Source organism: Uncinocarpus reesii, genomic scaffold (assembly GCF_000003515.1).
Source record: "Uncinocarpus reesii 1704 scaffold_4 genomic scaffold, whole genome shotgun sequence".
NCBI lineage: Eukaryota > Fungi > Ascomycota > Eurotiomycetes > Onygenales > Onygenaceae > Uncinocarpus > Uncinocarpus reesii.
Window position 1 is genome coordinate 2,002,415 of NW_003052497.1, and position 26,464 is coordinate 2,028,878.

The window sequence follows — 26,464 nt, forward strand, 5'->3', positions numbered from 1 at the left end:
AAGAAAAAAATCCGAATTTTCTCACAAAAGCCTCCCCTCCATCACCATCGTCGCTCTCCCAGAAAGCGTAATCCTCGACACCCCCGTGCCCTGCTCGTTCAACCGCACCTCGATACAGAGCTGGCTCCTCCGCCCCATCTCGATCCCCTGCTCAATCGCATACGCATGTCTCGAGCCCTTCCCGCCCTTTTGCATCGCCAGATGCGCCGCCAGCGCGCAGCAGCCGCTCGCACTCGCTGCTTCCTCGACGCCGTCTGCGATCACGCGAACTTCTAGGCGCGTGATGTACGGCTCTTCAGTGAAGTCGGTTTGCAATTGGATAAAATACACCGCGCCGCAAAAGGAAGGGGGTGATGATAATGATGGTGGGGTGGTGGTGGTGGGAGTGGTAGCTCCGTTTCCTGTGGACTTTGCTGCTCTCCAACCTGCGTCGAGGTTTGGTTCCGGTGCTTCGCCGGGGCGGAGGAGAGAGATGAGTGCCGGGCTGGTGGTGAAGTCGACGAGGGTGAATGTTACGCCTTTGTGGATAGACACGACGGAGTAGGATGCTTTCATTTTATCGACGTGTGGGCTGGTGCCGAGCTTCCGCTGCACGGCGAGGATTTCATCTTTGGGCGTTTCTTTGCCGTGAACATGGAGGTCAAATGGCACTTCGATGGCGGCGACCTGTCTCGCAGGATCGAAATAAGCTTGAATCACGCCTGCTTTTGTCTGCAGGGCGCTCTTGGACAGTTTTGCCCCCGGTTTGTTCCCAGCGGCGATGTTGGGGCTGGGGAGGGCAACGGCATCGTCACTGGTCATTAGGCATTGGAAAATGTACTGCGCCGTTCCCAAGACAGCATCTGCCGCAAAATCGCGCTCGCCCTTGGGGCTAAATAGTTCGAGTTTGCGGGGCTGATATGGGTGAGGCCCGTCGTGGAGGAATGCCGTTGTAGGGTGGTTGAACTCCTTGGCGATTTGGTGCTTCTGTTGATAGGTGAGCGCATTGCTGCGAACGCTGACAATGGCCAGTTGGTTGCCGAGATATCTGTCTTTGATGTTAGAATTGGCTCGATGTGAAGGACTGGAAGGGGGATCTAGCTGCTGTAGCGCGGGGAGGCTTCTTTCATGAAGCACACCACGGCTAGGAAGCAATTAGGATATCCAAGGGAAAAAGCAAAAAGGTGCAATTCACCTTTCCGATGCAAAGACATCAACAAGAACTGTAAACTCGCAGTCAGATATTTTGCCTATAAAAGTCGCTGCAAGGAACCATGACCACAACAGCCAGTCTATGCTAGAAGGAACCCTTTTTATAACCAGTTCAACCATGCATACAACGAAAAACAGCCGGGGTTGAAAGAATAATCACAGCTCTCAATTGCGAATTCAACATCAATAATGGTCTAATTCTCACCAAACGTATGCGGACCTGCAGCCATGCTGGACCGTGTCAAGTCGAATCAACGACGAAGAGTGCCCTGCGCTTTGCTCTCCCAGGAAGCTCGGATTCAGAGCTCGAAACTGCAGATGCCAACCACCTAGAAACCATGATCAATGGTCAAATCCTCAAAAAAAGAACAAACGACCAATATGACGGCAAGCTTTCGTACAAGTTTAAGTTTCGGTCCACGATGAACTCGGGCAGACTCCGGGAGCACTTCGTTAACTAAGTCAACGGGATGCTGTGATTTGAACAGGCAAAAAGAAGTCAAACTGGTCGATCGACGCAGCCGTTGGAAACCGTGTTTCAGCGCAAAGTTGGAGAGAATCGTCGTTTTGCTTGGATCATGCTTGCTCCGGGTTGCCGCCATGATTGGGCGCAAGGCTCCACGCCGGACCTGGTACTGCTGGAGTCTTTTTTCCATACCATCGTCATAAGCACTCATCGGGGCGGAACAGTTCGTCAGAAGCTGTCGTTCGAGGATATTCCCGTCGGTTCTGTTCGGCGGGGAATTTTGCAGCGATTTTACAACCAATTTCGTCCTTTTTTCGCAGCGCTTGTTTCGATCGTTAGTTGATCGTGCTCTAGATCCTTGAGGAAGCACTGGCACATGCAAGCGTGGCGATCTCTGCAGATGAACCATGTCTATGCACCGTGACAGGACCCATGATCGAGCGACCTCTTTTCGATGCATGAGAGTTCTTTGCGCTTTTCGCGATTGCAGCAGGGGCCGGCTGTCCTCAATAAAAGAAAGCCATTGCTGGGTTTGTCGGACGCACATGTATTCAAGTGTCCCTGGCTCGATGAGGTCTGGGAACTGTCGGTGTAATGCCGACCAAACAGTCAACTTGCAGGAGTTCGTTGCATTGCCGCAGCTCAGAATGCAAGATGCTCTGTTTTGAGGACAGTTCCTGGTCTGCATGCGCACACATACATACCATGCCTACATGTGGGCCATGCACGGGTCTATAATTCTACGATGGCGGCTGTTGCACTGCGGTGCTCGCCGGAAAAAGGAGTTGGAATAACTTGATACAGAGCAATACCCTGAGAGAATATCGATCGGATCACTCTACGGTGAGCAGACCCGTCATCACAGCATCCATGACTATATACACTACCCCCTATTCGGAAGTGACGAGTTCGTGGAATACTCCACGCTTTTGCATTGGTGTTACTCTCTTTTGGAATCTCTCCCTACGACAGTCACCTATGGTAAATGAGCAAAGTAAGGTCCGTCGGATAGAGGAGTTGGGGATTGTTCAAGCGAGTTATCATACTCCCTCCACAACGGGCAAATACAACCCGAATCCGTCGACAGAAAACGTACTGGGGCGACGACTCGGTTACACTCTAGATGTCAGCCCCCAGAACACCAGGCTGTGGTTGCAGGAGAAACTAGGTAAGCTGCATAAACATTCCAAATAAGCTGTAGAACAGCCGAGGCGAGGACAGCCCGGTGTTTAGTTACCCAGCGATCTGGTCGTTGGAATTAGTGTCGGTCTGTGGGATGCCGCAGTCATTTATTGCGAACGATTTTTCTCTTCCCACCTTTTCTCCCGGCTGTGCCCTTTGTCCTTTGTCGTGCCTGATTAATAATAGTCAAGTCTGCAAGGGACAGAGGTTTTCATCGTCGCACAGTAACACTCGGCTATCCTGTGTCCTCCAGCAGAAACACGGACGACAGCGGAGCACACCGTCGTCCGGGGCCCAGGAGCACACGCAGCGGAAGTTCACTCCTTCCAATGACGAGACTGTTTGTACAGGATACGCCCGTCATAGCCTGAGAATCGACAAGAAAAAAATATGATAATCATTTCATGCAGAAAAATCAAGAGAAAACGCCTATCGTCTGAGAAAGTTTTCTTTTTTTGGATTTATCAGATAATTAATTTTCAATGAGCTCATGCGTCCAGGACTGCTGCAAATATATATCCACAAAGCAGGGGAGAGACTCGAAACAGAGGCCTTTTTTGGCACTTTCTCGCTCGTCTCCACCGTCGGGTCACAGCCCTATTTGCGCGGTATCTGAAAGCCCTCCGAGGCTCCCCATAAGCGACCGGGGATGCAATTCGCTCTGCTGGGAGGAACAGGCCGTGTTGGAAGAAGGCCGGGATGCGAGCTTGGCCTGCATCCATTGGTGTGGACTCTGGATCGGAACTGCTGAGCTTCCAGCAAGCTGCATTGTGACTGCATCTGCCGCGCGTTTTTAAACCGAGCTAACAATTGGACTGCGCTGCACATGTAACTAATAACTCGACGTCCCAAATGTGATTCGAAAAATACCTCTTCCGTTCCCTCGGTGTCCCCTTTGTAGTCGTAATGCCGTTTGTGCGCTCACGAATTGGTGGCCACGGCAAGGAATCGGGAAAGTCTCGCGAGCAATTTTCACGACGGGATGGGGCTTTCTCGCCCGGCCGGTGGAGCTTTTTGACTTCTGTTCCTTGAAGGTTGCCGGTGCTTCAAAGTGCCAACGAGAGCCGGTTCCCTGGTTCGTGTTTTAGCGTTGAGGTTAAGATGCCAGGAGGAACGAGGCGATTGATCTAGTTCCGAGTTGGAATCTGTGTATGAGTTAGCTCAGCTGTTAGCCTCATGGAAGAGAGGAGAAGACCAGGGATCGCCGCGACTTAAAGGGTTGCTTGCATCGGCCATGTGTGATTGGCGACGAACAGCCAGAGAGCAGAATTCGACAAGAGACAAATCTTCATCTTTTTCACTCTCTCGACTCGTCGTCTCTCGGACTGGATTTGCCTGAAAGGATCTGGTGATTCTTCTTTTTCGACATTCTTTTCGTTGTGACTCAATTGCTTGCCACCACTTGTTTCGCTTCACACTCCCTGTTCACCCCGTCCAGGCCTTCTCGTCTCTTTCGGCAGTGAAAAGCAGTCTCAACAGGTCAGGAACTTGGAGAAACACGCACTGTGTTATTTTAAAAAGTCTCTCAGCAGGACGGAAGACATTGCCGGAAACTGGACCGACACAAAAGATCTCTGACGTTCTTTATTATTGCTCAGATCAATAAATAAACATTGAAACCAAACAAATCCTATCAAGCCTGCCAACCCAACATCCGACGCTCCCTTTCTCTCCTCTGCCTCCCTCCCTCTCCCTCTCTCTCTCTTGTTCATCTCAGTCAGCTTGATGTTGTTCGTTCTTTAAATCCTTTACAGCTGGTTGTATTCCTTCACCAAAACAGTCCCTAATCCAATGGAGGGTCATTCAGGCCACGGCCGTCAGGCTAGCGCCTCTTCAAACCCAAACGAAGGCGCTGCTCTGCCATGGATCCTTGAACACCTCCTTGCGTATCCCGGAAACTACGAGATCCCTCTTCGAACCATGTACACGCTGAATTCGACCTCCATCGCGCAGCCGCCGGCCCTCTCCCAGCCCTTGGTGCCACCCACCTCGGCATTCGCACGCGACGCCCAGGGCAACGCGTTTCCCGCCACCAAGTCGATCTACGAGAAGCAAAACGTGCAGAACGTGTCTGATACCGCCGCGCTGTTCAAGGCGCAGCTGATGTCCCAGATTTCGCAGCTTCCTTCCCAGCCGTGCTCGCTGCCACCCACTTTTATCTCTTCCTTTGTTCGTCGATGCTTCCCGCCTGTTGTTGAGGAGGTCGATTTCCCTCAGGCATTGACTGCGTTGGACTACCTTCGAGATCTTGAAAATCGCAGAAAAAAGGGCGTCATGGAAGCCTTGAGCAGGCTGGGTATCTCTGGGGCTGAAGGGGAAAAGCAAGAACTTGCCAAACGATACCCCGGTGTCCTTACTTGGATCGATACTATGGAAAGCAAAGAAAGGGTCGCTGTGGCATTGTATACGCAGGTCTATGTCAGACTTCGTCACTGGGTAAGTGCACACTAAAACCAACGCAGAGGGAAAACTGACAATGTTATCCATAGACTTTGATCAATGAAATGCTGCTCGAACCATTCAACAAGGCTAACTGCATTGCCATGCTCAATACCCTCTTTCCCCCTGTCGCTTCCTCCCCACCGACCCCTCACCTCAATCCAAAGATCCTCCAGGAGCAGAGAATGCAATTTTTCAATCTCATCCTTGAGGTTGGTAAAAAGGGAAAGCAGGTTCTGGAACCGGTTATTCAAAAGGATATGCGTGCCGGCGACACCACCGGATGGCCAGTTGCTCAAGATTACATCGAAAAGTACCTTCGTGCTGCCATGGCGATCATTGACGAATGCTCTGAAGTTTCTGGCCGCCAGTCCTTCGAAGAGCCACCACCGTTTGAGGGGAAACACAAAGGAAGAAAGGTTGATTCTGGAATCAGTTTCTTGTCCATCGACCGACCATCCACAAGCAGCAGTATCACTAGCCACAACAACAAGCATCTGAATAAGCCGCTTCCCCAATCTCCGACCTCCAAACCCAAACACGGCGGAACAACACTAGAAAGAATTGCCAAAGAGATTCGCAAGATGAAATCACGTGGCGACATCGGCGATGCGGCGAAAGAAGAAAAGAGGATGTCCAAGGGTCTTAAAAAGATGAAATCTGGTCTTCTCAAGGAGAAAGAAAAGCGCCATTCTGGTATGTTCGGAAAGTGACCCGCCGTTCGATCCAGAGGAATTCAAGCAGCGCAGAAAGGAATGGGAAGCGAAGAATGCTGACAAGCTCGAACATGCACGCCGGATCAGCAATTCATAAGCTAGCACGATTCTCTTTTGGAAACGAGTACAATGAGTCTACGATTTGAGGTCGGCGTTTTTTTTTTTCGGAGCCTTTCACACAAAAACCCTTTTTTCTTATTCTATTTTAGTCGCGTGCTCTATTTTTCGACTGTACTATGGTGAGGAATCGTCCAAACTGCCTGCTGTTCCTGCAAATGTCTTACCAATGGCGCACGGTATCGTATCGAAGGTAGCTTCGGAGGAAAGATGGGTGCGACTCTCGCGAGCAAAAATATTCTGTTCTTCTAGGCGCTTTCTTTGGGCGCCGGGTGGTGTGCTTATGCCTTTGCGTGCCTTCTCTGGATGATTTCTCTTCCGTCTTTCTTCTTTTTAACTTCTGGTACATTGTATGATCCTTCACTTTCAATCCTGTCTTACTGACTGTGCGCCCAATTAACTTGTGATCAAGCTACCTCTGATGACCTGAAATGCTGATGCCAATGTATCTTCGATATGTTTACTGTTGATGATAATTAAATGATTTATTCATGAGCTCCTTTTGATTGTATCACTCACAAGTAATTCCGCCGTCGAGTTATATTCCACACAACCGTGGCATTCCAGGGGTTCCGAGATGGCCCCCTGGTACGCCGGCTACGGGAAGCTGGTGGGACCAACAATGCTGGCCGAAAGCAACATGTGGCCGCATTCATCCAGCTCCCAACGACGACGAGCAATCGCTTTACACGTCGCTATTGCAAAAGCTCTGAGGACTGGCTAGTCTGTACTATACTTGATCACTTTGAATGAGGCTTCAGTTTCTTCCCTGAATATGAATCGCAGCCCAGAATTGGTGAATGATATGCCCCTTTGACCTGTTTGACGATAGATCGTCAGAAGGAGAACCGCAATTCCAGCTTCTTCTCGGGACTTGAAATAGGCCCGGGCAAAGGTGATTTTGGCTCATGATGCCGTTTACATATCCCTCATCGTCATGGCCATTGGGACTTTTCCTAGGGACTCTTTTACTTCCCTCAGTACGCGCAGGCCCTTCGGTGAACGTGGCCTTGAGCGCCTCTTTTAGTTCTCCGCCATACCTGCTGGAGCTACTGTAGGTATATTCCAGAGCCGAGTTACTCTTTTACGGGCAAAAAGAAAAGAGGGTAATATCTAACTAGAAACAGGGAGACAGCCGCTGCAGAAAACTCCACCAGTTACTTCCCCCTCCTCGACCGTATCGCGAACGGAGTGTTTGTAGACTCTCGAACGGATAAGGACCTATACGACCAGTTTCTTCGTATCTTGCAGGATGATGGGCATATTAGCGACCCGAGCGCGTTGTCATCGTTTAAGCTTGCCATGTCGCTTCGGTCGACGGCGCCGAGAATACAGGCGCACTATCAGTATTATAACACCTCTGTCGAGCCGTCGTTGATGGGTGCTCAGGATGCAGTATGCCAGGTTTGGGCGCATTATGCTGGAGAACAATATTGCTCGCCGAGTCTAGAGCATGCGCAGCAAGGTGTTTCTGGAGAACAGTACGTGAGTTCGGAGTGGCCAGTTGATCTTGTTGCAAAGAATCTAATGAGTCTCCTTTATGCATGGGTAGGAGCAATCGTGCTTTGCCATTCGATCGCGTACTTGGTAGTGGCGATCAGTCGTTGGTTGTGTATGCTGATATCGCGTCGCCTATGTTCGGCGAATTTCACAAAGAATTAAGCCAGAGGGCGGTAGAAGGAGAGTTTACCTACAGAGTGCGATACCGCCCATCTTCATCCGGCCATGCAAACCAGCTTTTTGTAAGCGGTTATGGTGTTGAACTGGCCTTGAAGCGGACGGATTACATTGTGATCGATGATAGAGCTGCGGAGCAGAGTCCCAATTCAGAAAATGCAAAAGCAACACCACCGGCGGCTAAGGATTTGAAGGAAGAGTCCCCAGCTGATTTGAAACCATTGTCTGCATCAGAAGTATCAACACTCGGGCTTAATGCAGCCAGTTTCGCGGTAAACAGCGAGAATCCGTTTGAGACGTTGTTAAAGCTATCTGAAGATTTCCCCCGGCATTCCTCCGTTATCGCTAGTATCAACGCTACAACGGAATTTCTCGAGGAGTTTGGCCAAAACCAAGAACATATGTTTCCTCCCGGATACAATGTCGTGTGGATCAACGGGGTTCAAATCGACTCTCGCCGGGTTAATGCCTTCTCGCTGTTGGATCATTTACGCAGTGAGCGGAAACTGATTAACAGTTTCCGTGAACTTGGTTTCTCAGCAAGCGAAGCTGTGGAATTACTCTCTCACCCGATTATCGCTAATTCGCAAGCCGCAGAGGTTGGCCCGCGATATGATTATAGAGATGACACCGAAGGGGGAGGAGTGATTATTTGGCTTAATGATATAGAGAAAGATAAACGCTATCAGGGTTGGCCCAGTAGTTTAAATGCGGTATGTGCTTAGCCCTCAGACGAATCCGCGCGTATCTAACAGGTTACAGCTCCTTCAACGGATGTACCCCGGTCAATTCCCCCAAGTGCGCCGCGACATTCATAATGTCGTTGTTCTTTTGAATTTAGCCGATGGGCCGGACGTGCAAATGCTTGTGTCGCAGATACAGACATTCATCACCAGGAAGATTCCAGTTAGATTTGGTTTGGTTCCCACGGTTGTAGATCAAGCATCTATGCAGCAGATTAGGATTGCCTCCTATTTGCATCAAACATATGGCTTAAAGACTCTTCTAACTTATTTGGAGACCGTAAGCACACCCATCTTTGTTGCTTTTTACCCTCAGCCCTATTGACAAATATTCAGGTCTTGGAGAAAAGCAAGAGCCAAACAATATCACCGGACAAGAACAGTTTTAATGCTGCAATTCACGATCGTGAACACCGTGAGGGAGAGAATATATTAACGTTTGAAGAAATATTGTCTTCAGATGAATTCGAACCAATTATCACCAAAACAAAGGCATACCTAAGGAGACTGGCATCGGAGGAGCCAGCCCCACTAATGTTCGCTAATGGTGCTGTGATTCCTCGGGATGACAATTGGATTCAACCGCTCACAGCAAGGTTGTCCCAAGATCTAGTTAATATCCAGCAAAGTGTGTTTGCGGGTCTATATGAGGACGATTTTTGGATGCCCAACCACTATCTTGAAGGAGCGGTGTTGAGTCGCAACTCACTGATTATACCAGAGGATCCAAGCATGATTCAGATTCTCGACTTGAACGCTGCTTATAGGAGATATCAGTCTGAACTTGAAACGCTACCACGGATACCCGCATCTGGTGATTCAGATATGGGAAAATGGGGAAACCTGATGCTAATTGCTGATTTTGACAGCGATGATGGGCAAAAGCAGCTAAGCACCATTCTTGAGTTTCGCGAGAAGAACCCCGAGATTGAGGTCCTTCTCCTCCACAATTCCAGCACAAATACTCATGGCCGTGTGTCTGCAGAACTTTTTGACGTTGTAAAATCTACCCGTGATGTTGATGAGTCTACACTCAAATCTATCCTACAACCTGACTCTGAACGGCTTGTCAAACAAGAATCTGAGATGGAGCCGGTTCGTAATTACTTCGGATCGCTGTCTTCGCTGGCGAAAGACTTGGGCCCATTGCGAGATCGCACCAATATTGTATTCAACGGAAGGGTCGTCGGTCCAATCCCCTCAACTTCGCTTTTCGAGGTCCAGGAATTGGAACAACTCTTAGCTTACGAGCGAGAAAGACGGTTGGAACCTGTTGTGAAGGCTGTTTCATCACTTGCTCTAAAGGATAAAATCAGGGACCCCTTTGCATTTGCAAGGTTAACGTCTCTTGTTGCCCGTTCGACGGCATCTGACATGCCAGAGGATATATACGACAGTGGACGAGTAACACGCACCAGCACGTACAAAAAATGGAACAATATGCATTCCGGGTTTTCATTGTCTAATACAGATGACCCTCTGATTCAAGTTGTTGCTACTATTGATCCTGCCTCTGAAACTGCGCAGCGCTTCATTCCTATCCTAAAGGTCTTATCTGAGCTGAACGGAGTCTCTCTCAGAGTATTCCTCAGCCCAACCACGTCACTGAAAGAATTGCCTATAAAAAGATTCTATAGGCAAGTTCTAGAGTCAGAGCCGTCCTTCAATGGTGATGGATCCTTGCGCAGGCCCGGAGCATCTTTTACAGGAATTCCAGAAGACGCACTGTTGACGTTGGGTATGGACGTTCCTCCGTCCTGGTTGGTTGCTCCCAAGGAGTCAATTTACGATTTGGATAACATCAAGTTGAGCTCGCTGAAAGAGGGCGCGAATGTGGATGCCATTTACGAACTCGAGCACATTTTGATTGAGGGACACTCACGCGATACAACGCATGGAAGCCCTCCCCGAGGAGTTCAGCTTCTGCTAGGAACAGAAAGAAACCCACATTTTGCTGACACTATCATCATGGCAAATTTGGGCTACTTCCAATTTAAGGCTCAGCCGGGATATTGGCAGATTACCTTGAAACCGGGACCAAGTGAACGTATTTTCCACCTGGACAGTGTTAGCGGTACGGCATTCGGGGCGGGACCCAGTGACGGAAATAATGAGGTTGCGTTGCTGTCGTTTCAGGGCACAACTTTGTTCCCGCGGCTATCGCGTAAAGCTGGCCATGAAGAAGATGATGTTCTGGAGGCTGGGTCCAAACCAAACTCTGCAAAGAATTACTTTGCCAAGGGCCTCAATTTCGCTTCTGACATGATATCCGGCATGACTGGAACCCGACAGGATAAACAGGCCGATATTAACATATTTTCCGTCGCCAGTGGCCATCTATACGAGCGCATGCTGAATATCATGATGGTTTCGGTAATGCGACATACAAAGCACTCCGTCAAGTTTTGGTTCATTGAACAATTCCTTTCACCTTCGTTCAAGTCCTTCCTCCCACATTTGGCGAAGGAATATGGATTTTCGTATGAAATGGTTACTTATAAGTGGCCTCACTGGCTCCGTGCCCAGCGGGAGAAGCAGCGAGAGATTTGGGGCTACAAGATTTTATTCTTGGATGTGCTCTTCCCGCTATCGCTTGATAAAGTCATTTTCGTGGATGCTGACCAAATTGTACGTACCGACATGTACGAACTCATTAAGACGGATCTAGAGGGCGCACCATACGGCTTTACGCCGATGTGCGATTCCCGCGAAGAAATGGAAGGGTTCCGCTTTTGGAAACAGGGTTACTGGAAGAAATTCCTTAAAGGTCTTCCCTACCATATCTCCGCGCTGTATGTCGTCGACCTCAACCGTTTCCGCCAGATTGCATCGGGGGACCGGCTGCGAGGACAATACCAATCACTCTCCGCAGACCCAAACAGTCTCTCCAATCTAGACCAGGACCTCCCCAATAATATGCAGCATTCTATTCCAATCAAGAGTCTTCCGCAGGATTGGCTGTGGTGCGAAACGTGGTGCTCGGACGGGGCGCTGAAAACAGCAAAGACGATTGATTTGTGTAATAATCCGTTGACAAAAGAGCCGAAGTTGGAGAGGGCCAGGAGACAGGTACCAGAGTGGACGGAGTATGACGATGAGATTGCGGAGTTGGGAAAACGGGTTGCGAGGGAGCAGCAGCGGATTAGGGGCAAAAAAGGCCAGGAGGAGGACGTGGATGGCGAGGAAGACGGGGCAACAATTATGGAAAAGGATGAGTTGTAGGGTTTGTATGCTATGTATCTGGGTTTCCTGATTATAGGAGTTTTGACTGAAATAGAGCCTGTACACCAGCCATTTGGTTCAATCACTCTGATTGTTCTAACCGCCCCAGTATCAAACCAGGTTCCAACAAACCACTCGAGCGAGCTGACACTGCAGTTCCATCGCCAATTCTACTAGCGGCGAGTACTATGACATCAATTGACCATCATACTCCGGGGAACAGTTGCTTTTGAACCTGTAGATGGACTCGCTCACGCGAAATCTTGCTAAACGAGGTTGGAGCCGGTTTCTGAGTCCGCCACGCAGGTCCCAATGGTCTTAGTATATAACCTACTCTACATCGCACACAGTTCCAACTACCAGTAAATCGTTACCTAACTGCCTTTGAATAACTTCCCCACGAGCCCATATTACAACAAGCACCGACCAAAAAACACCAAAAATGTCTAGCCGCGCCGAAAGAGAGGCCGAAGACCTGTACGAGGCACAAAACGACCCGTCCCCCGTCGAAGGCAACGCCGGAGACGACAGCTATGCGCAAATGGGCACAGGCCGGAATGAACCGATTGCTGTGCAGTCCGATTCCGCAAAGGTGGAAGATCCCATGAAGCCGTTTTCAGCCAACACCGATGCACAACTTGGTATGTTCAATTTTCTGCTTGTTGTTCCGCGTTCTCCTGATGAATGAGGACGAAAGGCTTTTTTGTTGCGTAGGCTAATGGGGAGATTCGACAGCCCAGGACGAGAGGGAAGCCATTGACAAGTCGAATATCATGAAGGGTAGTAGGACTCGACGGGCGAAACCTCAGGGTCAGGGGTATTCTGAGGGTCCGGATGAAGATGATTTGCCTGATCAGCCTATGACCTGAGTTGGGGATTATGTTACGTATCGATTTTATGGGAGTTGTTTTGGGGTAACACCTAGGGTTAATCCTGGTTTTTGGGTCTGGCCTGCTGCGAGCTAGTTATTTGACGCAGGACTATCATATCTGAGTGAGTATTATGGCAAATTGGATTCCATCTAAAGACCTATTGTGTGCCGTTGTAGCGGAAATATGTGAGCAAGCGCATCTCTAGAGGAGTCGAGACAGCGTGAGAATAGCGAGTAAAAACAGAATCGTGTCTTCTGATTACGATTATCTGAACAAAATTGGCTTCACTTAGCTTTGTCGGTCAACTATACAATATGGAAGTTGACCCCAGAGGAAACTCGTTGACGTTCCAGGCGCACGATGACATCACCATCACCGGTCATAGTTATCCAAGCACTGCTAACCCTGAATATCGCAGGAGAGATCAGGTTTCTGCACAAGCCAGGGATTTATCAAGTTTCGATTCTCCTACCGAAACCGAGAGGGGACCTACGTAGCCATCAGCAAACCAATTAAACTGAACATATTTCATATCATCCTTGAGTTGCTGAGCACTAAGTCACTAGGTTATAGATGTCAGTCATTCTGTCTATACGGGACTTTTCCCTTATATAAAGAACTGACAAGCTCTTCTTTGCCTTTCCCGTCTTCTTCTTCTTTATACCTCACTATGTTTGCGAGGACTGCACGTGCCACAAAGGTAGATTGTCTTTTCCTCAGTCCCCGAATTAGGGCGGATTATGAGCGCAATTGTTGACCTTCCTCATTCTAGCATCTCACTCAGACCCGCTTCGCGCACCCAAGTATAATCAACCAAAGCACACGCCTCTTTGCAGCCAGCGCCATCAGCATGACGAAGATCAGCGAAACCATCAAGACGGACCATCGGGACCTCGAGGGGTGGTACCAGAAGATTATCAACCCAACCAGCGAGGACGAACAGGTTCGAGCACAGAACCAGTTTGTGTGGGAGCTTGCAAGACATTCACTTGGCGAGGAACTGGTTGTTTATCCGGCTTTAGAAAAACACGTACAGGGCGGCAAGGCGCTGGCTGATAAGGATCGGGAGGAGCACCAAGTGGTAAGCTTTTCATAACAACATTCTCCCTCCTATATCTTTTTGTAGTTTCCCAGCAATTGACGAGTCCGAGCCGTGAATAGGTCAAAGAACTGCTCAAAAAGTTCCAAAACATGAAGCCAGCAGACACGGAATACATGCCCACAATCAAAAGTCTCATGGACAACCTGTCACAGCACATCAAAGAAGAAGAGAGTGAAGACCTTGTACGGCTCGAAAGCGCGCTGGACCAGGCCGACAGCGAGAGCCTGACCAAATCATTCCATCGCACGAAAATGTTCGTGCCGACGCGAAGTCATCCGAGTGCACCTGCAAAGCCGCCATTTGAGACGGCAGTGGGTTTGATGACGGCGCCCATCGATCATTTGAAGGATCTGTTTAGGAAGTTCCCGGATCAGAAGATTAGTCCGAATCCATCGATGAAGTAGAGCTGTGTGGATGTTGATAAGAGGGCCGTCTTGGGTTAGGGAATCAATGATCTATGGACAGGAAATTGTTAGCATAGCTAGTTAATTGACAGGGCTGTAATGCTTGAAAATTGATTCCCATTGATAAGATCCCAATTTTCCGCTCTGGATTGATTTGTAGTTGGCGCCCATGGTGGTGAATTGTGATGCAGTTGATGACAATGGGAGCACTGGACTCTCGAGTGGCTCAACATCGGCCGGCTCCGCACCCCACCTTAACTGCACAGTTGATATACGACAACCGCCAACCCGCCGTGGATAAACATGGGTTCTACTCCGTGGTTTTGCTTTGCGAATCATGAACATTAAATAGGGTGCGGAGGCTTTACAAGAGACTCCTCATATCCCCGTCAATCCCAACACAAGGGCTGCAAAGAACCAGCTACTCATTCGGCCTATAAGCAATGGCTGCCGAAAACCCAGACACCATCGTGCTCTGTTCCTCACGGGCAGTCATCTCTGGCCGCCTCACCCCCGCGACTCTCACCATATCCAGAAATACGGGCAAGATCACTGCCATCCACTCCTCCATCTTATCCCGATCGCTGTTCTCCCCCAATACCCCTTACACTGATTATTCACCTTACATCCTTCTCCCCGGGCTTGTAGATGCGCATGTGCATCTCAACGAGCCCGGGCGCACGGAATGGGAGGGCTTTTACACAGGTACTCAGGCTGCGGCGTTCGGGGGCGTCACGACTGTGATTGATATGCCGCTTAATAGTATTCCTCCAACAACAAGTGTCGAAGGGCTGGCGGAAAAGATTATGGCAGCCGAGGGTCAGGTGTGGGTTGATGTCGGGTTCTATGGAGGTGTTGTGCCAGGGAATGTTGGGAAAGGGGAGCTGAAGAGGCTAGTTGAGAGAGGAGTTAGGGGATTCAAAGGCTTCTTGATTGATAGTGGGGTATGTTGGCACACGGAAACTGCGCCGTAAGGCGTTAGTAGAGTTGCCGTCAAGTAAGTGCTGATATGTATACCAGGTTGACGAATTTCCGGCTGTCGGGGCAACTGATATTAAGACAGCGATGGTAGAACTGGCAGACGAGCCTACGACGCTCATGTTCCACGCAGAAATGGTGCCTCCAGCTGTATCTGAGGAGAGAGTGTCGCCCTCCAGGGGACTACCAGCGGCATACTCGACATTCCTTTCTTCTCGTCCCCCAGAGTACGAGACATGTGCCATAGAACTGATCACGTCACTCGCGCAATTTGCACCGGATTTACCGCTCCACATCGTCCATCTCTCTGCAGCGCAAGCCATTCCCCTTCTTCGTGAAGCCAGACGACGTGGAGTGAAGATAACAGCAGAAACATGCTTCCATTACCTCTCCATTGCAGCCGAAGACATTCCAGACGGGGATACACGACACAAGTGCTGTCCACCGATCCGTGGAAAAGCTAATCAGGATGAGCTGTGGTTGGAATTATTTCACCATGGCTCCCATGACGGCGTGATTAAAACGATTGTGTCCGACCATTCGCCATGCACGCCGAATCTGAAGTTATTGCCCGACTACATACCTGGGAGCAAAAATCACGAGCATGAAAGTGACAAAAATGAAACCAAGGTAGGCGACTTCCTTTCCGCCTGGGGAGGGATCTCATCCGTCGGCCTCGGTCTTCCTATCCTTTGGACAGAGTTAAGCCGTCGATATCCCCACGACGCAGACTCACCTCCTGGCGGGCGACCACTGCTCGAACACATAGTCCAATTATGCTGCATTAATACCGCCGCACAGGTCGGTCTGCGAGGCCAAAAGGGTGATTTGGCGGTGGGGTATGATGCAGATATATGCGTATTTGATGACGAAGCGGACTGGACGTTAGAGCCAAATACGATGTTATTTCGAAACAAATGCTCCCCTTATCAGGGAAAATCTTTCAAGGGAGTGGTGAGGGAGACATGGCTGAGAGGCCAGCGAGTTTTTTCACAGGACGTAGGTTTCGGCGAACGAAACCCGCAGGGAAGGCTATTGTTGGCGCCTAGGTCATGTTAAACCCTCATAGTATCTTGTCTCCGGAAAGATATGGTAACTGGAGAGTTGTTCAGGCATATTTCTACTTATGTTTAGTGTTTAGTAATCCTTTGGGAATAGCTAGGTTGAAATGAAATGCACACGTCAACCGAATCCGAAACATAAAAGACGGATCAAATCTACATACCACACAGCCTGATCACTTTTCGCACTCGCTTTGAAGATCGATTGTCTTGGTCAGAAACTTCGTGGTACTCATTGATATCGTCACTCGTCGTCGTGCAACTCCTTCCACCTCTCCCTCACTCTTCTTCTCGCGCCACCGCGAATTCCTTTTCCCCAGATCTCTTCCTTTTGTACAGTGTCGTTGGCAACGGGTCCGCTTTTCTTTCTTGATAATCCCACGCCAACTTCTCGTACAACAATTTTGTTCTCCATCACCCGCTTTTCCTTCTTCTTTGCCATATCCGCCTTCCTCAAATACGCCGCGTAAACAGTCACTTCCGCTACCCCGACGGCCAAAGCTACCAGTATGGATATGAACACCTTGCTAGGTTGGGAGTAGATAGATCCTGGATAATTATGCGTATGTGCGCTCCCAGACCGTGAGAAAGTGAACATAGTGATGAGGAAGTGGGGAGTTCGAAAATTGGTCAGAGCCCAGTATGTAGCGAATCCAGTGAATAAAATTGATATAAGTATATTCAAGACCGAACGAGGGGGTAAGAGGGGTCGTCAAAAGTGTCTTCGGCGTGGGATGATGGGGTATTTATAACTGAGGAAGCAAAAATTGGTAATGGTTGACGTGTCGATTGCGAAACGGATGGGCGATGAAGGTATGACTGGTATTCTTTGGCCTGAGCTTCGGCTTCGAGACGAGCTTTTAAGGCAAGGTACTCGGGACTCTAGAAAAGTCGATCAGTATATTACGTGCGGTGAAAGTCCCTGGCTATCTGTTTGACACGTACCGGTGCGGGCGTGGGTGGCTGAGGGGGGAGATACAGCTTCGTCCCGCGGAGAAGAGCGTTGAGGGAGAAGTCGCGCACATGCCCATGTTCAAACTTCCCAGCTTCACTTATGCTTGTGCGGTGTTTGTAAGACACAGAAGAGAGCTTTCGCGAGAGAGCAATCAGCTGGCAGTGGGAGATAGCTTCATCAAGCTTGGGAGCTGGGAGCGAGAGTTCATCGCGCACATGCTGGGGAATGGATTCAAGAGCTGCAAGGATCAGAGGAGTAACAACCAAGAGAACCATTCTGAAGCATGGAGAGAAGCAATGAAAAAAGGTGAATTCATTGCTGTTCCATGCTGGATTCTGAGTTGCCTGTCGTTGATGCCCTTGCCGGAGTGCAAACATGCCAAGAAGGGTCCAATCCAAGCCCATCAGAAAATCCCTTGTTGCAGATTCATCATGACATAGGGGCGAGGAAGTCATTGAGCCCGACTGGAATCCTCTCATTATGTGATGGCACATGCAGAAATTCAAAGTGAGATTGTCTATCCTCTAAGAACCCTCCTCTCCATGCCCGGAATATGATTTTCCAATAGTTATATAGAGTAGATTCTGGTTGTAATTATCTAGTTAACTATTTTCTGGTTGCAAAACATGTTGCTCTTACTTTGATGCCAAGCTGATTTGCATCCAAGACATCAGTTTCTATGATCCTCCTGACATTCACAGGATGGAACGACAAAATGTCATCTGATGCTGCTGAACAGTACGATTTTGCAACCTTCATAACCTCCTACTGTGCACTAGCTTGCATGAAAAAACTATTTCAATTGAACCACCTACGATCACAACCTTCTATCTCCACCCTGCCCCATAGTCTGCATATTGTTACTGTCAATTATTGAATTCCAAATGCTCCTTGCTTGTGGAGTGATACGGCTGCCCAATATCTATTGCCCCTAATATATTCCTTAATTAAGAGAAGAGGAAAGTCCCGGAGGAGATCCAATAGTTGTACGAGAGAGAAAATCTGATATTCAATTATGATAAAAGCTGATTGAGGAGCTCGACGAAAGCCTACAAAGCATGCAGTCTTGGAGAGTTCCAATTTGCGCTTGACTAATGTGCAAGCTGATATGTCATTGCAAGGAGGATGGTGCTGAAATTTCTCATATGGTTCTTGTCCGATACCTTCCAGGGTCCGCATTCGAACATCGTCATTAGAGATGGACATGGGGCCGAATAACTGGGGTCTTTAAGATACTGTATATATTCCGCATGGTACTCGGCAACCATTAAGAAGATTTGATCCTTGTCTTGGGAGACCATATAACGCCGGTACATGTTGCTGGATATGTAGATGGTCAGAGCGCTATCTCAAACATCATAGAACAGCGAGCGGAGTACCAAAACATACCTTGAAGGGTTTCCAATTGGTTGGTGAGAATCTGGTTCCGCGTATATCCAGGCTGCCATCTGTGCGGTTTCTTGCATTCTGATACCTGGAAGTAATTTGCGCTTCTGCCTTTTGACCTCCACAATCACCTTGGGAAACTGATGGTTCTGCAGCGTTGAACAGGTGGCCATCAATCCTGGCTTCGTATAGTTTGTCCTTGTCCGTCTCCTTGTCCGCCCCAAATTTAAATGCCTTGCGACGAAGAGACCAGTGTCCCTTGCTTTTCGGATGCGAAAATGTAACGACACTTGCAAGACTGATGAGGGCAGTGTTAACAATTTGTTCGTCTTCAAGGGTCGAGGCCGATACGTTTTCGGTATAATTTGAATCGGTCGGGTCATCCGGGATCTCGGCAGATTCCGGCGTCTGGTCCGCGTCAAAAGAAGAAGACAACATTTCAATGTCTTTTAGCTCGGGCAGTGGGGGCGGCGATCCGCGACTTGGTTTAGAGGGAGTTTGGAGCTGTTGTTCACGCAACTCGTGCTCTTTTATTTTACTTCTTGTTCTCCTGGCAATGGGCGAAAAATCAACTTTGGCCGAGGCCTCCATGTCGTCGGAATCCACTTTGTAGACCAGCTGCTGGTAATACCAGACGAATCCGAATGCTCCCAATGAAGGAACGGGGAGCACGAGGTTGAAATCAAGAGGCCCCGTGGCACGGATATAGTCCTTCCAAGCCTGCTGGCTCTTTAGGTAGTCGTAGGCATGGTCGACATTCCGAATTCCCCAATCAAGTGGGTTGAAGTTCCTGAGATGTATTCTCACCCAGCATGTCCGCAGCGCAAGGAACTGTTCCTCCTCGATTTTTGACCCAGACTTGTATGCCTCCACCTTGTAAATGTTGAGGCCTGAAGCAAAGTTGGGGAACTTATCAAACCACTCATTTCGGGCATCATCGAGCTCGGATTGGAAAAAAGGAGCCATGATAAAGAGTAGAGAAACAGAGCTAGTAAAGTGTTCGGTAGTTAGTTGAGAAAGTGATCTTGATATCCTATTGAGAATGAGATATGGCCACTATTTTATAGCCTCCTCGGATCCATTTCCTCATTCCATTTGAAGGCCTGGGAGGGAGGGGGTTCTGCATCATCCACTCAAGCCCCTGTAAGGCGGCGGTTAGGCATCATTTGTGAATGGCACAGTCTCAGGCCACAGCCAGTTTCAAAGGGCCGTCACAAAGCACTCTCAAGGGCTGTTGATATGATGATAGGAAGATTGAGCCGGGCGGAAACTTTGGGGGCGACGAACAACCCGCTTCTTGCTCTTGGACCTCAAGAGTATCTGATCACCCTGGAATCTTGCCAAATCCATCTCCTGATTGGGAATAGAACAGTGGCAGTGGCTTTGTTGAAATAGGTGCCAGCATGGCATCCAGACCTTGAGAGGATCTGATCACCCTGGAATCCTTCCAAATCCATCTCCTGATTGGGAATAGAACAGTGGCAGTGGCTTTGTTGAAATAGGTGCCAGCATGGCATCCAGACCTTGAGAGCAAAGGGCAGCCAAGAATCCTTCCAAGTCCATCTCCTGATTGGGTATAGAATAGTGAGAGTGGCTTTGAGATATGCGCCAGCATGGTATTCAGACCTCAAGAGAATCTGATCATCCCGGAATCCTGCCAAATCCACCTGCTGATTGGGGATTGAACAATGGCAGTGGCTTTGTTGAAATAGGCGCCAGCATGGCATTCAGACCTTGAGAGCAAAGGACAGCCAATGAGTCTGGCAACTGCAACAGCCCCCAAACCTGGCCAGGCAACAACATCACATTTGGATCTGAAGCACCAATGAAATGCGATGTGACAACAGGGATATTCAAGAGGTCTTTCTAGGGACACCACGTTTTTTCTAGGGACACCACATCTAAGTCAGATATGGCTAGTGCCATACATAGCCTTACATACAAATTACTATGGGGAGGAATGAACTTCATGACTTCAATTCCTGCAACCCCATCTCACTCCCGCTATGTTCAATTAACCTCGCTGTCGCTATCAACTTGTACTAGAATCAGTGGATGTTCATCCACAGAGACATCCATGCCAGCAATAAGAAGGCAAATGGTCAATCTGCTGGGATGCAACAGCTATAATGGAGCACAATCTTCTGATGAATATCCACGCTGCTGGCAACAATGGTGTAAGAGGCAGAACACTCTGGTGTTAGAGATGGCTAAAACAAATACCACTCAGCATATGTGTAGTTACAGTGGCTATAATTGCATGCCATCACTTCACTCAGCCCAAGCTTGTTCACTGTAGCAAAAACGCCCGAGTTGAGGATGAGGAAAGTGAGAAAGTGAATGGTGATGTTGATTGACATTGGGTTGCCCATACCTCCCCATAGTAATTTGTATGTAAGGTGTACGGCACTAGCCATATCTGACTTAGATGTGGTGTCCCTAGAAAAAACATGGTGTCCCTAGCAATCCCTATATTCAAGGCCATCTCTTCCTTCGATTGACATGAGATCCAGAGTCCTCTCTTGTGTCAAAAATAGTACAGAGCAAGGGAGTAGCCTATTCAGAAATATAATCCTGATCAACTCCCCCTCTGCCTCTTTGAAAAAGGACCAGACTTCACATTACTTCTTTACCTACGGAGTACTCCTTGCACATTATCTGCCTTGCCTTTCCTCTCTAACAACAACAAGATGGCCACTGCAACAAAATTCGATGTCACGGATCCTCGTGTGCAGAGGAAGAAAGTCATGATTAAACAACTCAGGGCAATGTATGCAGATCTGAAGCAATTCAAACCCTCTTCTTTGAATGAGAGCTACCTCGAACGGTTTAACATCAAACTTCTCCCCCTTGATCTTGTCCAACCGGCGAAATCCGGCCCTTGTTTCTATAAACCCATGAGTGAAGACACACTCTCGACAAATGAAAAGGATTACATTTCCTCTCCTGATCCAGAAGATGGGTTCGATAGCAGGGCCCTTCATGTGGGCATTAACCTGGGTCGAGCTTGTCTAGATGGTAGCACTGACTGGAAAACAGGGCCGTAAGTCAGTCCTGCTTCACATTCCGCACTCATCCAAGACTAAGCAGTCAATCATAATATAGGATAGGTGCATGCTATGAGGGAAACCCCGGATCCGCCATTATTGGCAATGTGGCTAGTGGAGCACATTACGATTGGGGAGTGGATGAGCAGGTTGTGGCCTGGTCCAACGCAATTCCGCATTGCAAATTCCAAATCCACCATGACACCGCAGCTGAGGAACGGCTGAGACCCAGTGAAGTTCTTCCCATTCTTGCTGTGATGCGATGGAGGATGGGTCTATGGCGATATCTGCCACACGAGATATTCCCGGTAGGCAGCGTTGCGATGATGACAATGCTAGTGATCTGTATAACTGACTGATTTCCACTACACAGATCCAAGTCATATCTCTTTTTGGAGCCGAGGCACGCGTTCTCATTGCTTATTTTGATGGCAAGCAGCTCTGCATTCAAAAAAGCAGTCTCTATGATCTCTCCGATGCTCGGAATATGAAGAACTATAATCTATTTTTCAGATGGACGGATTCTGATGCTTGTGGCGACACCACAGTTTCTTTGCCTGTTAGGATTGAACCTCCGCAAAGTGCTGCGCATAGCCTTCCCATTAGATAATTGAAGGCTATTTTTGAATTGCTTGAAAGTGGAAAGGAAGTACAACAATGATTGTATATCGTTTTCACAGGGTCATGTTTGAATAACACTTATTATTATTGTTCGGGGAAGCCTTGAGCTTTTGAGAAAATAACTTCCATAGTTCAGTGTGGTGATGAACTTTTGCGCTTTCTTCCATAGTTTCTGGAGAATTCAGATTTAGCTTGGTCGGCTAGTTGGTTAGTTAGCTGTGAAGGACGAGAGCTTGGTGTGACACCAACACAACGTCACATCAATCAAATTTGAGAAAGCTGTACAAGCCTAATAACTCGGGTAGTATCCATCTAGCCTTGACAGAATGAGCATCTGAGCTCCAAGCTGAACCTCCGCTGAGCACTATGGCGGACAAGCCGGATAAGTACGTACGGCACCATCCCACCATCCCCTCCAGGCACTTAAACCATCTTTTATAGTATTCTGACGGCTGGTTACTCTACACTTCCACACTGAACTAAAAACGCCTTTTCCAGAGCCCTCTCTTCCACCGCTGCCGCCGCCTCCCCTGCCACGACCAACCCACGCGGCATCCCCACCGCTCCCTTCGTCGACAATGTCACCGACTACGTCTCCACGCGCGCGGACGTTGAGCCCACCCTCCGCTCCTTTCAAGAGATGATCTCCAAATACCAGTTCATGGAACTCAACACTCAGCGCCGCGCCCAGGGCCTCCGCGATAAAATCCCAGATATCAAAAAGACCTTGGAAACCGTGAAGTTTTTGAGCGCGAGGAAAAAGGTCGGTTTCCCCGCTCCCGCCTACCCCCCGCCGCCTACCCCAACAAAGCGCTTGAAGTACAACGGGGGGCTAAACGAAGGATGAAAAATTTTACCAGGCCGATTCATGTACCTCTCTCGAAACGGCCTTTGAGCTCAATGACACCTTGTACGCTCGCGCGATGATTGCTCCCGAGGACACAGACGAGGTATATCTCTGGCTCGGCGCGAACGTGATGCTCGCATACCCGATCGACGAGGCGCAGACGTTGCTGGATGACAAGTTGCGGGCGGCCCGCGCGAGTTTGGAAAACTGCGAGGAGGACCTGGAGTTTTTGCGGGAACAGATTACGGTGGGGTTTTTTTTTTTTTCGGCTTTGGGTCTTTGCCCCCTCCCCCGGCTATCTTGGGCTAATTGGTGTTGCTCCCTGTTCGGCTTTAGACGCTCGAAGTTGCTACGGCACGTGTGTATAACTGGGACGTAGTGCAGAAGCGGAAGGAGAAGGCGGACGGGAAAGGGGATGGTGAACAGACAGTGGCGAAGGCGGGATAATGAGCATGTGTTTAGAACGGATTGAAAAGTCTGATTTGGTATAGACGGAGGTGGAAACTACGGCACAGGTTTACATTCTCATTTATGCATGTCGAGCGTGATTAATTGGTCTGAAATCAATGCAAATGGCATGATATCTACCACCTCGAGGCGAGGTCCGCCGGCGGGACTCAGTCAACTAACTATTCCTGTGCACTAACTAGCTGTTGACGAAATTGGAATAAGCAGTCCAGAACACTCGAGATGTATCCCCTGGATCCACGACTCCAGTCAACATCAGCTACTTCAATTCCATTATTGACAGAAAGCGCTTGGGAGTCATTTTACGAGTAGAAGAGTATCCATCTCGCCAAGGAAGAAGTGGAGGTATTTGCTCGAAATGTGCTGTGTTGCTCGGCCGGCCGTTCAGCGAGAACCTGAGGGGTGATGGGGGCATCGGAACCACGCGCATTTATTATTCACCCGGCGGTGTTGTTTTTAGTAGTCCCGCAAGATAAAATCACTGCTAGAGAAACTATTTAATCCTTAGCGACATTGCTGGCGGTCTGCTCCACCGGCGTCTTTATGCGATCATGCTGCCATGCCAAATCAAGCTAGGACGGGCGGGTTTGGGGAGAGACCCCAAGAAACCCGCCCACAAGGAACTCCCGGTCGAAAATTCCATGGCGCATCGAGGACCCTTGTGAGCACCGGGCTAGTTGACCAGACTCTCCCTGCTCGTGTTCTTCCACGACTCTTTCGCCTCATCTCCGGGCTCAGAAATACAGTTCGAGTCCTAATTAACTCCGTATGCCACGCGAGAACCACACCCGCTGTGGTGGCCCGCTGGCCGCTGACCCGTGTGCGCTGGCTTGAACCGGGGGGAAGGGTGGTGCAAAAAATGTGTATAAATATTGTCAAGATCGCCCCGGTTTGCATTTGAAATGCGTGTCTTCCCCAGTCGTTCGTTTTACCCTTAAACAAATCTTCCCTTTGACTTCCAAGTGGTGTGGGCGTCGGACAATTCGCTGCATCAACATCTTCGCCATGCTTGGAAAAACAAAGACTCTCTGCCTTTTGGCAATCTGCCTCCTCGCCGACAGCGCACAATCCCTTGCCACACCTCCTAATCTCAACAATCTCGAGCCCAGACAGGAGCCCAGGTACAAGGCAGTTGCGGCCATTGCCCAGAAACGCCGCAATGACGCGCTCAACGCCTTCATGCCCATGCCTGCTGTCAACCAGACTGAACTCGGCAACGATGTTCGTCCCTATCTCCTGACTTCGGGCTTGTTGAGCAAGGACGAGATCAAGATCATCAAACTTGATGCTAAGGCTTTGGTCCGAAAAATGAGGAATCAGGCTCTGACCTCGGTGCAAGTGACAACGGCGTTCTGCAAAGCCACCGTCATTGCGCAGAACTTGGTGTGTTTTCTTCCCTGTCTGCGAGATGCAATTGATGATAGCTAGCTACTAATACTATCCCGCTTTTCAGACAAACTGCGTGACTGAAGTCTTGTTCAAAGAGGCCTTGGAGAGAGCTAAATTTCTCGACGAGCACCTCAACAGAACTGGAGAGCCACTTGGTCCGCTCCACGGACTGCCAATCTCTCTCAAGGACACCTTTGTCACGCCATCTCACCCCTCCTCCATTGGCTTTGCTGCTTTCGCCAACGAGCCAACCGCCAACAAGTCCGTGATTGTTGACATGCTCGAAAACCTGGGTGCCGTCCTCTACGTGAAGACCAACGTTCCCACCGCCATGTTGATGGGTGAAACTATCAACAACGTCTGGGGCGAGACAGTAAACCCTATTCACAAGAAACTTACTCCTGGCGGTTCTTCTGGCGGTGAAGGTGCCATTGGAGCCATGCGCGCTTCTCCATTGGGTGTTGGCACCGATGTTGGCGGTAGTATCCGTATCCCTAGCGCCTACACCCACTTGTACGGCCTAAAACCTTCTCTTGGACGTTTCCCCACGTGGGGAGCTAAGCCAGCTATTGCCGGTCAAGATATCATCTACTCCGTTTCTGGACCCATGTCCCATTCACTAGAGGCGGTTAAGCTTTTCGCTGAAGCCGTTCTTTCCGAAGAAGCTGCCCCCTGGACCCTTGACCCGAAGATGAACCCGATGCCCTGGAGAAGGAGAGTGCTCCCCGACGGCGCCAAGCTCAAGTTTGGTATCCTGCCTTGCAACGATGGTATCGTAACGTGCCACCCGCCAGTTGAAAGAGCTTTGAAGATTACTGCCAAGGCCTTGAAGGATGCTGGCCATGAGGTTGTCGACTGGTAAGCCTTCTTGCATAGAAACCACTTGAATTTTGATGTTAACGTTTGTTGAATAGGGCTCCGGTCAATCCCCAGGGCGTAGAAGCTCTCACCACTCAGGTTTTCACTCTGACCGGCTCCGACGCTGTCCTGCCCCTGCTCAAGGCGTATGACGAGCCCTTGTTGGGTGTCCTGAAGCTCTTGTTCCCTGGTGGCGAAACCGTTCCACAGCTTACCCCTGCAAAACTCCGTGAACTCATTATCAACCGCAATCAGCTCCAGAAGGACAATCTGGACCAGTGGAGAGCGACTGGGGTTGATGGCGTCATTGCACCTGCGAATGTCCCTGCTGCAGCCCGCCTGCAGATGGATCCCCAGAAGGTGTATGGAGGTTTCACTGGTTTTGGTAACGTTATGGGTATGATTCACTTTACTCCTAAGGAAGCGGTTCAAGTCCTGGATCTGGAGCTAACCTAACTGATAGATCTTACCGGATGCACATTCCCCGTTACCTACGCTGATAAGAACCTGGATCCCAAGAGAGGATCGGACTGGGTTCCCAATGGCTTGAGAGACGAGTTTGTCCAGAGTGACTATGACCCCGTGTTCTGGGACGGTGCTCCCGTCGGGCTCCAGGTGATTGGCCAGAGACTGGAAGAAGAGAAGGTGCTCGAGATGACCGAGATCATTGCCAACGCGGTCCAGTTCAAGGACCGGGTGTACGGATAAAAGTTCTCTATCGTT

At 49.3% G+C, this 26,464-nt stretch overlaps 11 protein-coding genes across 11 annotated transcripts; 8 read left to right on the forward strand and 3 right to left on the reverse strand.

The window, feature by feature from the left end:
• Window positions 1-21: 21 nt before the first annotated feature.
• Window positions 22-1,421, reverse strand: UREG_06811 (uncharacterized protein; the record flags this gene model as incomplete). The annotated part of the gene is made up of 3 exons (XM_002583798.1): window positions 22-1,027; window positions 1,175-1,202; window positions 1,397-1,421. 3 exons carry the CDS (start codon window positions 1,419-1,421, stop codon window positions 22-24), a joined length of 1,059 nt encoding a protein of 352 aa, XP_002583844.1.
• A 3,209-nt stretch (window positions 1,422-4,630) lies between these two features.
• Window positions 4,631-5,991, forward strand: UREG_06812 (uncharacterized protein; the record flags this gene model as incomplete). Its single annotated transcript, XM_002583799.1, has 2 exons — window positions 4,631-5,275; window positions 5,329-5,991. 2 exons carry the CDS (start codon window positions 4,631-4,633, stop codon window positions 5,989-5,991), a joined length of 1,308 nt encoding a protein of 435 aa, XP_002583845.1.
• Window positions 5,992-7,022: 1,031 nt separating this feature from the next.
• Window positions 7,023-11,753, forward strand: UREG_06813 (uncharacterized protein; the record flags this gene model as incomplete). The annotated part of the gene is made up of 5 exons (XM_002583800.1): window positions 7,023-7,165; window positions 7,239-7,592; window positions 7,808-8,501; window positions 8,551-8,811; window positions 8,868-11,753. The coding sequence occupies 5 exons, from the start codon at window positions 7,023-7,025 to the stop codon at window positions 11,751-11,753; spliced, it is 4,338 nt and encodes a 1,445-aa protein (XP_002583846.1).
• A 442-nt stretch (window positions 11,754-12,195) lies between these two features.
• On the forward strand, window positions 12,196-12,622 carry UREG_06814 (uncharacterized protein; the record flags this gene model as incomplete). Its single annotated transcript, XM_002583801.1, has 2 exons — window positions 12,196-12,394; window positions 12,489-12,622. The coding sequence occupies 2 exons, from the start codon at window positions 12,196-12,198 to the stop codon at window positions 12,620-12,622; spliced, it is 333 nt and encodes a 110-aa protein (XP_002583847.1).
• Window positions 12,623-13,295: 673 nt separating this feature from the next.
• UREG_06815 (uncharacterized protein) lies at window positions 13,296-14,131 on the forward strand (the record flags this gene model as incomplete). Its single annotated transcript, XM_002583802.1, has 3 exons — window positions 13,296-13,325; window positions 13,398-13,706; window positions 13,787-14,131. 3 exons carry the CDS (start codon window positions 13,296-13,298, stop codon window positions 14,129-14,131), a joined length of 684 nt encoding a protein of 227 aa, XP_002583848.1.
• A 443-nt stretch (window positions 14,132-14,574) lies between these two features.
• On the forward strand, window positions 14,575-16,168 carry UREG_06816 (allantoinase; the record flags this gene model as incomplete). The annotated part of the gene is made up of 2 exons (XM_002583803.1): window positions 14,575-15,075; window positions 15,152-16,168. 2 exons carry the CDS (start codon window positions 14,575-14,577, stop codon window positions 16,166-16,168), a joined length of 1,518 nt encoding a protein of 505 aa, XP_002583849.1.
• A 683-nt stretch (window positions 16,169-16,851) lies between these two features.
• Window positions 16,852-17,604, reverse strand: UREG_06817 (uncharacterized protein; the record flags this gene model as incomplete). Its single annotated transcript, XM_002583804.1, has 2 exons — window positions 16,852-17,052; window positions 17,116-17,604. The coding sequence occupies 2 exons, from the start codon at window positions 17,602-17,604 to the stop codon at window positions 16,852-16,854; spliced, it is 690 nt and encodes a 229-aa protein (XP_002583850.1).
• A 612-nt stretch (window positions 17,605-18,216) lies between these two features.
• On the reverse strand, window positions 18,217-19,477 carry UREG_06818 (uncharacterized protein; the record flags this gene model as incomplete). Its single annotated transcript, XM_002583805.1, has 2 exons — window positions 18,217-18,360; window positions 18,515-19,477. The coding sequence occupies 2 exons, from the start codon at window positions 19,475-19,477 to the stop codon at window positions 18,217-18,219; spliced, it is 1,107 nt and encodes a 368-aa protein (XP_002583851.1).
• Window positions 19,478-21,201: 1,724 nt separating this feature from the next.
• Window positions 21,202-21,917, forward strand: UREG_06819 (uncharacterized protein; the record flags this gene model as incomplete). The annotated part of the gene is made up of 2 exons (XM_002583806.1): window positions 21,202-21,554; window positions 21,617-21,917. The coding sequence occupies 2 exons, from the start codon at window positions 21,202-21,204 to the stop codon at window positions 21,915-21,917; spliced, it is 654 nt and encodes a 217-aa protein (XP_002583852.1).
• A 628-nt stretch (window positions 21,918-22,545) lies between these two features.
• On the forward strand, window positions 22,546-23,026 carry UREG_06820 (uncharacterized protein; the record flags this gene model as incomplete). Its single annotated transcript, XM_002583807.1, has 2 exons — window positions 22,546-22,565; window positions 22,678-23,026. The coding sequence occupies 2 exons, from the start codon at window positions 22,546-22,548 to the stop codon at window positions 23,024-23,026; spliced, it is 369 nt and encodes a 122-aa protein (XP_002583853.1).
• A 1,473-nt stretch (window positions 23,027-24,499) lies between these two features.
• On the forward strand, window positions 24,500-26,449 carry UREG_06821 (uncharacterized protein; the record flags this gene model as incomplete). Its single annotated transcript, XM_002583808.1, has 4 exons — window positions 24,500-24,877; window positions 24,948-25,741; window positions 25,798-26,138; window positions 26,205-26,449. 4 exons carry the CDS (start codon window positions 24,500-24,502, stop codon window positions 26,447-26,449), a joined length of 1,758 nt encoding a protein of 585 aa, XP_002583854.1.
• Between the last annotated feature and the right edge of the window lie 15 nt (window positions 26,450-26,464).